The following is a 13,224-nucleotide window of genomic DNA, read 5'->3' on the forward strand; positions in this document are numbered from 1 at the left end:
TAATAATAATAATAATAATAATAATAATAACAATAGTGTTTCGGCGACAACAGCATCAAAAGAACTAAAGGAATTGGAAGTTAGTAGTTCCCTATCGACAACGGCAGAAACTACAGAGGAAATTTCCTCTTTGAGTCCTGAAACGACCGTATCAAGTACTTCTATCACGGATGATAATCTATTAAATCTAACAGAGGATTTTCACGATACCAACAAAGTCGATATTGTGATCAAGACTATAGTTGACGAACTAATCGATAAAGTAGTAATAGAATCTTCCAGTTCACCGATTCCTGCCGAAATCGAAAAAGAAACCAATAATAATGATATCAAAGAAAACTTACGAAGGGAAGCGACAACTGAGAAATTTCTTAATGAAACTGCCAAAGAAATCATTGAAGATGTCTTACAACATGCATTTGAAGAGGCCGAGTATGCTGGATCCCTGATTACCGATGACGAAATAAAAGATGAAAGCCTAAAAACAGCTCAGATAGTGCAATCTTTGGTTGAGGAGGTTTTGGAAGAAACAGTAGCAGATGTCGTATCAAAAGCAGAAACACCGCAAGAAACGGTTACCGACGCAATTGATCGGTATATAGAGTGCAATGAGGAAGAAACTCAAACAACCCAAGATGATTTAAATGAACTCTCTGATCAAAATCATCATTCACATCATAATGAAATTGAAAGCCTTAAAGAGATTGAAATTGATCAACACGAACAAGAAACTCAAACTCAGCAAAACGAACCTGAGCAACATCCTTCAGCTGATTCGATGCATATAAAAAATCACAAACAACAAAGTGCTAGCACTCAAGTAGAAAATAATCACTTTGGTAAGCAACGTTTTTCTCATATATTTTTACATAACACCATCGAGCTAATACTAAAGTGTATTTGAAGCAACTCTTTATTACATCTCTTATGTTATATATATATGTATACGCATATAAAAATGTGAGTCGTATCATCCGTGTATAGGATCATTGAAGTGTTCAAAAAAATTTGAAGCACATTGTCACAATTGAGTTCGACCTTGATACAAAGTGAACTTTATTAATGAAATATTCCATGTTAAGTATGATGCAGTAACTGCCGCACTTCAGTTCCGTACTTTCCCAATAGATTAGGCTTAAGAATTATTAGAGGGACAAGCATATCTTTCGCTTAAAGCTGTGATCGGCTATGACGTCATGTTAGCGAACCTCTTCGAATAATAATTTCCTTTATTTTCTTATTCAGTTTTTTTTTTTTTTTTTTTTTTGTGTTTTACAGGCACAAAATAAAAGCGTACACACTTCTTAAATGATTAGGGGCCGCCCTTGTAACAATAGTTCTGTTAATAAATGACGTTTTCGTAATTGACTTTTGCTTTCTCATTGAGGGAATTACAACACAGATAAAATGAATACGGTTTATTTGATTCGAATATAGAGAAAAATAATAGTAAAATGTAAGTAAAGAGGACAAGAAAAATGCTTAAGCGAGTTGTCAGTGTACGTAGGCCAAAATTACGGTCTCAACATTAATTTGAATTACTATACGCTACCTGTGGATGAACTCACTTAATTAAATTCCTTTCGAAGTGTCCTCCCTCTTTCTCCACCCGCTAATAAGTTGGTATATTAGTTGAAACAGTTCGATCTTATTAGTAGTAATTCGACTCACTGAAGTACGACACTTGCAGTTGACCACTCGAAGACAATTTGTTTTCTTCTTTCCCATCACGTCCGGCCTAGACAGCATCCGGATAGCGGCCGGATAGCATCTCTTGCAACGGCGATCAGAACTTTCGTACCTTCTTTGAAATAAACACAATGGTTGTTACAAAAAAGTCCAATCCAAGCCGAATATACTTTTTCGTATTCATCTTAAATTTTTTTAAAACTTATTCCGAAGAAATCAATTTTTTTTTTTCATGCAGAACTTTTAAATTACGTCTTCAGGTTATGTCTAGTTATTTAAATTAGCAATATTTTTGACATTTGACTATATCTGAAAAATGCCCGAAGACATCCTTGAGCTTCAATTATTTCTTTTCCCGTACAGTAGAGCATTTCCTTTTTATTTCACAAGAGTAATTTTTCTTATTTAATCAATAATTGAACGTTGCTTCTATATATATATATATATATATATATATATATTTTTTTTTTTTTTATATATATATTTTTTCTATTTATATACTTTTATTATCAAAAGTAATAAATAAAATAATTCATTTATAATAAAGTCATTTGCTTACGGCTACAAATATTATAATCCGAATAAATGTTTAGATGGAAAAGTGTTGCGGTAAAATATTACCTTTAGTAACTATTACGATAATGGATGGAATAATTGGCCGTAAATAAGTGAAAGCGTGAGACTGGCATAAAATCTGTGTTTAAAATTTAATGCATTTTTTTAACAGCACTTAACCCCATCACCTTTACCTAAACACTTTCATGGCAAAAACCAAAAAAAAAAAAAAAAGACCAGCACAACCTAGTTGTTATACTAGATTTTTGTAACGAATTTCTACGTTTAGCACGAGAAAAAAGCCATTTAAATGTCAGGAATAAGGGTTAAAATTCATGTGCGTTTAGAAGCAACATTAAAAAAAAAAAACAAAAAAAAAAAATAGGAACATTTTCTCTGTTTTCGTTTTAATCGTTTTCCCTTACATTGCCGGTACAAGAATATTCATTCAGTCACAACATGATACTGTTTTTGAAGAGTCATTGAAACAAATTAATATTGAGCTTAAAATATAACGTTGTGGTTTACTTTTAATCTTAATTTGCTTTTGGTATTTCTTTCCTTTAGATAATACAAAATCACGACAAACATCTGCAATACAGTCACAGGTTCAACAACAACAACAACAACAACAACAACAACAACAACAGCAGCAGCAGCAGCAACGTTCAAAAGCTGGCTCAACGCGTCCCATGTTCAGCCCTGGCCCAACACGGCCACCCTTTCGTATACCAGAATTCAAATGGTCTTACATTCATCAACGTTTGTTATCCGATGTTTTGTTTTCATTGGAAACGGATATACAAGTCTGGCGTTCCCATTCAACAAAAAGTGTACTCGACTTTGTTAATTCCAGTGAAAATGCCATTTTCGTAGTAAATACAGTGCATTTAATTTCCCAACTGGCAGATAATTTAATAATTGCTTGCGGCGGCTTATTGCCATTACTGGCTTCAGCAACTTCACCAAATGTAAGCGAAATTCTATCCTTTTATTTCTTATTAAATTGTATTATGTTTAACAGATCATCTCTCAAGGCTTAAGAAAATCAATGTTTCTTTTTTTTAATTAAAGTTTTAAAAGAGCAAATTAACTCCAATTAAGTCCGGAATTGTTTGAAAAACATTCCTAATCATTTATACATCAGATTCTAGATACGAATTTTAAAGGTGAGACGGTATGATAATATTTACCAGTGTTATTACACGCGTTGTTTGTACTAACACGGAACCTGACCGATGAACTAACCACTTAAACTTATACGTAAGGTATTTAATGTTTTACAGAGTGGCATTATTCGTAGATCCGGTTCGACTTGATTTCATAAATAATTGATATTTGATGCGTTAGTTCCTATTTAACATATGTACTCGAATTAGAGATGGGCGTGTTTTTTGGAATACGCATCGATTTTAGCCTTAAGGTACGATGTAAGAATTTCCTCGTCTCAACAAAAGCTTGCATTCGATTTCAAAAGAATGCCGTCAAAACAGAATAATGTCTATCTGTCGGTTCTTTGTTTTTTTTTTTCTTTTACTCCAAGTTTATAGCCAAATTAAAATAGAAGTGTTGAGTTTTTGCCGAATTTGAGTCACCTCCCATAAACCAAGCGTAAAGATTTTTAAACTTGGATTAAAGAATATGATAGGAAAGTATTTTAACACCAAGTATGTCCTTCTAAATCGACCCACAACGGATATCGACGGAATCAAGGTGTTAATTGATTTCGACTAGTATTCGTAAAGAATTCGGAGATCGAGTGTAACCTTAGTATCGATTGATCACTTCACTTGCATATAAGTTCATATTTGCTTAGCCTTTCGTTCGTGTAACTCTCGACGAGGTGCTACCATGTATATAAAATGTGAATAATATTTAGGGTGTTTTAAGAAGAAGTATCATATTTTTGTCGCCCAATAAAGCTACTAACTATCTCATGAGTTGTGTGACAAGATAGTGCTTGTCTTGCTGACAATAAACGTTTTCCCCATCCATAGCAGCAATTTAAGTCCAAAAAAGAAGAAGCAATTCAGCAAGTCTGCATTCACTGCAACGTTCGAATCAACAGCACCTTCGGAAGAGCATGAATCAAATACAACGCCAGCGCAGAAAATATTTGCTCGAATATTTCTGTGATAGTTTTGCTTGTTTACATACTGACAGGCTGATTCGCATGAGTCTCATCACACAGAATATATGTACTTAATAATGAAAATAATTGTTGACTTTGGTATATTTCAATGTGTTATGCAAATGAGCCTATGTCGATTCATATCTAAAAATCATCTAACTTTTGTTCGTCAATTGTCATTCCAATGACACTTGTATATTGGCAGTTCAAAAATGGTGTGAAATTTAATGTAATGATACATCTTTTCGAAGGATTCTGTATGTAATTGTTCAGTTTATTCTGCAATCACAACATATTATATAAAATAATGATGCGAAAAATTGTCAAAAAAAAATGTTTGGAATCCGCTAATAGCTGTAGCGGAGAAGGGGAAGAGTTTTTCGAAAACAAAAGGTACAAAATTACTGAAATTTGGTAGCAAAGCTTTTCGCAATAACCTTAGCAGCGGTAAACTCAATAAAATAGTTCTCAAAAATACGGATAATGACATTGCGAGCTTTAGTTGAGGGTAAAGCTATAAACGATACATACGATAACACCAATGTTAAAAAAAAAAAATTACATGACGAATAGTCAATGGTTTAACATTAAATTAACCCTTTGCACCCGAACGGCGCGCGAGAGACGCCCTAACTATTATTAATAACATTGTACGTTAAATTGTGTACGCGTTGCAAATTTTCTTACTTGGTGTGAGATTAATCCGGTATATATCAAATGGTGGACACTTAGATCATTCAGTGTGAACAGTATAGTGTTTCTGCCAAAATCATTTGGTATTGGCAAAATTGTTTGGTATTCTGTTAAGCGAAAGCAATGGTGATTAAAATTACTTTTTCATGACTTAAGGTCATGAAAATGGAATCAATGAACGAAATTTGTGCTGGCCGTGCTTCTACATTTGCAACTAACGATTATACGGTACGCTACATGTGTTGCAAAAAGGAGAAAGAAATGATTGGAGAGATTGTTCTGACCGAACGAAAAAGAAAAGCGGAAGAAGTGAAAAGGTGTATTACTGTGACACATGTCTTGAAAAACCTAGGATACACCTTGGAGAGTGCTTCCTCAAATATCAAATAAATTAAAAATTTAATATTAAAATATTATTTTTGTAGTACGTAAATAAAAATGAAACATGTAAATAAACTTCTTTTGTTTAAAACTCTTATGTTTGATGTGCTACAATTTTTTATTAAAATTACTGTCGGATAGCTGAATACCCATACTAAAAAATGATTCACGTGCAAAGGGTTAACATAAAAAAAGACATGAAAATATCAATGCATAAAATGACATGATATGCTATAATACAGAATGAATACAACAATATGATGGCAAATGGAAAAAATAAATTTAATAAATACTAGCGCCAGAAAACGTTGTGGAAGACCATAAAGGTGCTGATATCAAAAAGAGATTGCCCCGAAATAAAATAAAAACTAAGAAAGAATGGGAAGAAGATAACTGACGAGAAATAAGTCGCCAATGAGCTTAACATATCTTTTAGTGATAGAGAGAGTGTACAGCAAATAGTGGGCAGCATACTATCAACAATAGTTGAAAAAATATATTTGAAAACGTCAGAGAAGACAACATAGATTCAGGATATAATTTGACAGTTATAATAACAGTTATAATCTGCAAAACATAATGAGGACAATGAATAGGATGAAAAGGATGAAAACCTCTTGACATGCTTTTAAAATGCTCTTGGACAACTACGATATGACTAGGACGCAAGTACGCAATTTAATAACAAAATCGCAAATACAAAATGGAAAAGAACCCGAACAAATACGGCCGAGTAACATGATAACTGATTATTTTGATGTTCAATGAATTATTTATTAAATGAAACCCACTCGGGCGTTACCATAACTGTCAATGTCGTTTTTTTAGCTTGATTTTGCAACGTAAGGGGAAAGAGAAATGGTAAATAAGCAATGTTTTGTGGCAGTGTTCTTCAATTTAAATTAAAAAGCATTTGAAACATCAAACTGACAAATCTTGATAGAAAAACCTATTTTGAATAAAAGCAATTGGATTGAATGTTTAAGGCCTTAAAGGTTTTTTATAAAACAGAGATCAGAGAACGAAATGCCGGGAAAATATATCATCAAACCGAGAAATTGATGTAGGAGGGCCACAAGGAGCAGTGTTGGGAGCATTGCTGATCCTAGTCTGTATTAACTACTTACAGAAGGTGTTAAAATATGTATGTTTGCAGATGTTATTCTTATTTATATAAGCGAAAAAAAACTGCAATTAACGCGTTAAGCATCTGAACGAGAAGTTGACACAAGTGGACAAATATTTGAAAATTAACGAATTAAAAATTGACGTCAAGAAGACCGACGCAAAACCGATATAGTGGGCCAGGGCTCACCATTAGATAACCGACGTTGTCGTGCAGGTATTCATGTAACGACTTTCTAAGAACCATTGTATAGGAAGCGGTTGAAAGAGTGGTTTGTTACGAACCACTTTCACTTTGTGTAGGCTGAACACAAGAAAACTATAAGGACAGACAAGCTTAAATCGATTTAGAAAGCGGTCTTAGTCGGTATAATAAATGGCGGTAAAGATCTATTTTAAGTCCTTTTAAGTGTTGTCAACATTCGCACAAACTTAATATATCCTTGCACCACAAGTAGTGCAGAGTATAAAAAACCATGGTGATAAATGGTAGGGCTAATCAAAACGTTGTCGTTGATGAAGACCAAATGTAGCTGGTAGAAGTAATTGAATATCTTGGAATCATCGTAGATAGATATCTTAAGTTGCAGTCGCAATTTGATTACATCTCCGAAAGAATGTAAAAAAAAAAAAGGAAAAAACTTTTCTTTATAAGACTTCGACGCGAATATTCAACAAAACAATGACAGCAATAAATGTATGCAGGTATACCGAATTGTCTAAAATGGCTCTCTGCTAATCAAAAATTCGTTAATTAGTTAGTTAGTCAGTTAGTCTTTAATTTGAAATGAACAAGTAAGGAACTTATAATCAGGAAAGACCTAAAAAAAAGGAAAAAAAACTAAATTTCCTTTCAGATGTAAAATTTATGGCGTTTCTGAAGCTCTTTTCCTGCTGCTGGAAACGTTTTGAGGAAAGAATGAAATTTCAATATTCTATAATATCGAGTGGCCGTGACCAACTTCCTGCATTTTTGTACAAATGCTGCAGAATATAAATCCAAGTCGTTATCGTTGTATCCGTGTTGGTTTGAAAGTAGCGAACAAAAGTTCAAATTTCTTTAATTTTGGTAAACAGAGGTGGTTTCAGGTTACGATACAGCATGGGCTGCATCCGTTTTTCCATAACCTTTTTCCATTTTCCATCATGTACAAATCAAATACATAATGCGGACAGACAAACAGGGAGACGAATACGCTTATATCGATTTAGAATTTGAAAATTGATGCTGTATGTATACGTCACAAAGTGAATATACCACTCATCCTTTGGTGATAAGCATAAAATCCGATTGTTACCAAATTAAATGCAAAGATAATTGGTGTGCGTAATTTGTGATATCCAGCTTTACAAATTAAAGAAATGCAAGTGACTTCGGACTTAATATTAAAAAAACTAGTTTGTCCTAAAATGTATTATTTTACAAATGACTAAAAATGTACATTGAAACCCACGAGGCCAATAAAAAAAAGCAGAGAGTAACATGTTTATAACTAAAAGTAAAATTATGGTATATTTAAGAAGAGTTGGGAAAAATGTTGAAAAAATCTGCAAAATACCTAATTGTAATAATTATTAAAGCATGAACTATTTGAAATAGCAACGAGCTATAGAAAATAAAAGAACAATTCATTGAGCTTCCTACTACTTTCTCTCTAATCAATCCAGCTCATACTTACCCACACTGGATGTTTAGAAAGAGCGATAGATTGGTAGATGGGTAGCTAGATAGATATATGAATAGAGAGTGAGAGAGTGGGAGAGAGAGAGAGAGAGAGAGAAAGAGAGAGGGAAAAAAGGAGGGGGAGAGCAAGTTCAATACGTACATACCTATGAATCCATGAATAATGAAATGTATGAACCGATAATAATAAATTTCTAGATAATAACTGGGTGATGTGCCTAAACTTTTCAGAAGAGTGATTTTTAAAGGAGATAATTACAAGTACATATGTTTGAAAATTTTTCTTATATATATCGTAATAAATAAATGAAAATATTTATTAATTATTGCAGTCTGAATTGGATGTTTTGGAACCCACTCAGGGTATGCCCTTGGAGGTGGCTGTATCGTTTTTGCAGCGTCTCGTTAATATGGCAGATGTGCTAATATTTGCAACTTCGTTGAATTTCGGTGAATTGGAAGCTGAAAAGAATATGTCTAGTGGCGGTATATTGCGGCAATGTCTACGCTTGGTGTGCACATGTGCGGTACGCAATTGTCTCGAGTGTAAGGAACGTACACGTTATAATGTCGGAACAATGGCTCGCGATGTGCCGGGTGCACAGCACTTACAAGCGTTAATACGTGGTGCACAAGCATCGCCCAAGGTAACAACAAATTTACTTCTTCGAGAGAAATATTTCCTTCCCTTTTTTTTGACTTTTACTTTTGCTTGCTATATTTATTTATCTTTTTTTTCACCTTTTTTTCCCCCCTTATATATAGTTTGTCTGGTTTAGTTCGGTTTAGTTTGGTTTCTATGCTTTTGGGTCTTTTTAAGTATAGTCTGTGAGAGAAGAAAGCACTGGCATATAATTGTTGTTACTTCCCTAGCGTAACTGATACAATAGCTGCGAAAATATCATAATTGAAGCGAGCAAAACAAGCTTTTCATTGTATTGTACGTACATGTGCAGTCGCGTTCGAAAAAAGTGTGCAAAATTAAATACAATGCTTTGACTTAACAAGGAACTGAATGCATGCGAATGCCACGATATGAATCAGCTTTGAATTGTGCACCTTTTTCTTTTATTTTCTTCTTTCGCTTCATTCAGCTTTACTGTTTGCTTCATTGTATAAACTTCTTAAAGGTTATAAACGCATGTACGTATTAGTCTGTTCGCCAACACACTGCTCGAGCTCTGCTGAATGATTTCAATGCAATTTATATACGATGCTTTTTTTCCTTATTGAAAAAACGTTTCTATTTTTATTTTCCACATGTGCTCTCATACATTTAACATACATACATACAACAACTGCTTTCTTTTCTTATTATTATTATCATAGAAAAGTCCTACTACTACGAGTACAAATGTTTTATGGAGTTTTGTATATTTTTATATATATATATATATATATATATATATATATATTTATTTATTTATTTATTTTCTTCTTTTTTTTTTATAGAACATTGTCGAGTCAATAACAGGTCAATTATCCCCAGTCAAGGATCCTGAAAAATTGTTGCAGGATATGGACGTGAATCGCTTAAGGGCAGTTATTTACCGTGATGTGGTAAGTGGCCATTACATTCATTTCGAGTACGTGACTTTCGTATACTTCAAAGTATTTATATATTCCGGCATTAAATTTCTTTTGATAAACGAAAAAGGAAAGCAAAAAATAAAATAAAAACAGCGGATAAAATTTGCGGGTACGAAAAACAGGAAAAACAAATATAAACAACATTTTTAAGGGATCAGGAATTCCTTGTATGTAACAAACCTTCTTACGAACTTTATAAAGACAATGAACTGTTAAGTAAGAGCAAGGGAACGTGCTGTAGAGAGAATACAGTTATTCTCACCGGTATTGGAAATTACTTTTATATCTATATAACAATTTTATATACTCAAGCTTTTCCTTCGATTTCTGTTTCATTAATATCGAATTATCTTAGAAATTAACAAAACCAGTTTTTAAATTTTCTTCCAAAGAAATATTCAGAATTCGAAAACTTTGAAGCGTTCCATAAACGTTCAAAAGCAGATTTCCCTTTCTCTAATCGAAAAAGAACCAAAAAAAGCGGACTCTTTGTAATTGAAATTCGATTTCGTGGGCTACACAAGTTCTTATTTACTTTGTGATAATAAACATATAAAGTTTTTGACTACGCATATTTGGCTTACCTTTACGAAATTCATGAAGGCGCGCCTAAATCCATCTTAAGAGAAGAAAGAGCAAAATTATACAAAATGTCTTTTTTTTGCTTGTCCAAGGCCAAGCAAAGACGGTGTAAGACAATGCAGACGATTACTCAATGTGAAATCCTTATAACACTACTCGTTATTATCCATTATTGCAATCTTTATAAAGGCATACTTCATAATTAATTAACTATATCGAATATACATTAAACAGCATTTACACTGACTTTCCATACCTTTTTCGCTTCGCAATTACTTGTCCTTAAAAAATTATAAAAAAAGTTTTTTATAACATACATAAGTGAAATAGTTGTCTCCCGTTAATATATTTCAAGAATGGCTTCGCTTTGTTTAATTTAAAAGTTCTCTTCGCTTTCAATTAAAAAAACACATAAAACCATTATAGCAGATCACGACTCAACATTAAATACGCTGCAACTTTTCGCTTAATACCGTTATTCATTTACTTACTTTTCAAAACAAGGCGAAATATGGGAATTGTTTGAAAATGGGGTCCTAACATTGATCGATTGCCAACAGCGTTGGTGCTTGAGCCAAATCACGTCGATGTACCAAATTTCTTCAAAATACCTCAAAAATTGTTATCTATAGGTTGAACACAGGTAAATGGCAAGGAGGCAGACGGACAGGCAGATAAACTTAAATCGCGTCAGAATGTACTTCTGATTCAGAAAGTGATTCTGAGTAGACTGCTATAATAAATGATGGGTCTATCTCAGCCACACAAATCGAGTACACCTTTGAAGAGGAATCTGAAAAGCATACACAACTCTTATGATTCGAAAATGTCGATGTCGTGGTTTAAAGTAACGGTTATATATTTGTCCCAAGGCGAATATAGCTTTTTGACTTAATTTTGCGAGAAAAAAAAAAAAAAAACGAAGAAGTGCGTAAGCACAGCCCGAATCAAAAAGCATGAAGTTTGTGCGGCCGTATGTAACATCCAGAAGGGCTTAAGATAGATCACACTTTTATTATATTGATGGATTGAGGATCATTTTGTGAAAGAATCCCAGCCCGTTTATCCGTCTGAAGTCTGCCCATGTATTTTTCTGTCCAACCGACAGGTCGCAATTTTTGAGACATTTTGATGAAATTTGATGCACTGGCGTGGTTTGACCCAGGGATGAACGGTGTTGTAAATGATTTGGATCGCTCCACCTTTTCGATCATCCCCTATAAAAAAACAGGGTTCGAGATTCTAAATTGGTGTAAAAAATTTGGTTCGGTTGGGGCAAGTTTCTTGAACATGCTTTGATAAAACAGTTCCTATGAAAATTGAACGTTTATACGGTAAAAAGGTATAATTTTCAATATTTCATGGGGAAAATTGATTCATAATAGTAAATTAAGAGGGACATCAACACTACCGAGTTAAATGTTTTTAACTCATCTTTTCGATGGCCGGCCCTTATAACTTTAGTTCGATATACATTATAGCTGATATAGAACTATTGAGAACTTGATGATTTCTTTCATTTTCGTTTATTTAGGGGATACTTGATCCGCTTTGTGGCGCTAGACTTAGTTTTGGTTTTCTAGCTCATGTGTTTTTTTCGTTTTTTGGCCATGGAAGTTTCAACATGAGCCTAGAGACGCGAGTGCGAAATCGTAAATGACAAATGGCAAATAAGCATAAATAAATTGGACCAGGAGTCTCTACTTTAGACGTTCCGAAGCCTATTTGCAGATGAAATGATAAAACTAATATACTTCCATCAATTCTTAAAAACATTTCTGAATTTCTCTCTGCGTTTTTGTTTTTGTAGGGAGCGTGATTTTTTTAATTAATAAATATTTTCAATCAAAAGATTAGTGTGTTTGCTATAGTTTGCTATAATTTCTGCAGATGTACATAACAAACGCCTCGAATATCTACTGAATTAAACATTTCATAAGTCATATATGTTACTTTGTCGATCTAAATAGAGAAGATATTCGACAAGGATTACCTTAGTTCTGATCGCTCTTCATAGTAAGCAGATTTTACAAATCTTCTTCACTGAAAGGGCTTTATATCCACTCCCAGAAATTTTCATGAGCTTAGACATTGCAATGATTACGGTAGCCGCAAAATGATCAGAAAGATGGGGAGATTAAACAGACAATGATGAAACAGTAGGAGTCCTATAAACAAAAATGAATGATCTGCACATCCCTTTAGCTGAAATAGAAAATGAACAAATCGATCATTTTTTAATCAACATTCATTCAGCCATGCTTGATAAACCATACTCATTGAGATTTTATTAAATATCTTACTTGACCAAACAAGCGAATTCCTCCTTTAAGAGACAGGTCCGGAAGTTGGTGTAGAAAATGATATGAAAAAATCCAAAATTTTTATGGAAAAGAAACATTTTAGGCAACTAATATTTGTGAGACTTCAGACGCAGAATAAATATTGACTTTTCTAGACAGCTTATCGATTAGCCTACGAGACGTTTGTATATCGGCCAATAAAATCAAGGAAGAGTTGGGCAAACTGAAAGTCAAAATATCTCTACGTTATGAATGCATGAATGGAATAACGACTAAATCTTTACCACCTAAAGCTGTTACTTCCTTAACGACAGTTTTCAATAATATGTTAAGATGAAATTACTTTCCAAATTAATGGAAGCGCACGGCAATAATTATGGTAGATAAACCTAATGAAACAGAAAATATTTCACCCTGGTGTCGACCAATTAGTTGACTGGTAACGTCTTTTAAAATCTTTGAGAAAATACATTTATGAAGACTAGAGCAAA

General features: G+C 33.4%; 1 protein-coding gene across 1 annotated transcript in view; it reads left to right on the top strand.

Annotated features, from left to right (window-relative positions):
- LOC119637433 (neurobeachin) overlaps window positions 1–13,224 on the top strand; it is a 166,297-nt gene that overhangs the window by 118,915 nt on the left and 34,158 nt on the right. Inside the window, exons 21-24 of the mRNA XM_038033451.1 lie at window positions 3–839; window positions 2,812–3,215; window positions 8,591–8,905; window positions 9,711–9,818. Of these exons, the coding sequence (XP_037889379.1) occupies window positions 3–839; window positions 2,812–3,215; window positions 8,591–8,905; window positions 9,711–9,818 (1,664 nt within the window). The remainder of the gene's footprint in view (window positions 1–2; window positions 840–2,811; window positions 3,216–8,590; window positions 8,906–9,710; window positions 9,819–13,224) is intronic.

The sequence above is a fragment of the Glossina fuscipes genome, unplaced genomic scaffold, assembly GCF_014805625.2.
Source record: "Glossina fuscipes isolate IAEA_lab_2018 unplaced genomic scaffold, Yale_Gfus_2 59, whole genome shotgun sequence".
NCBI lineage: Eukaryota > Metazoa > Arthropoda > Insecta > Diptera > Glossinidae > Glossina > Glossina fuscipes.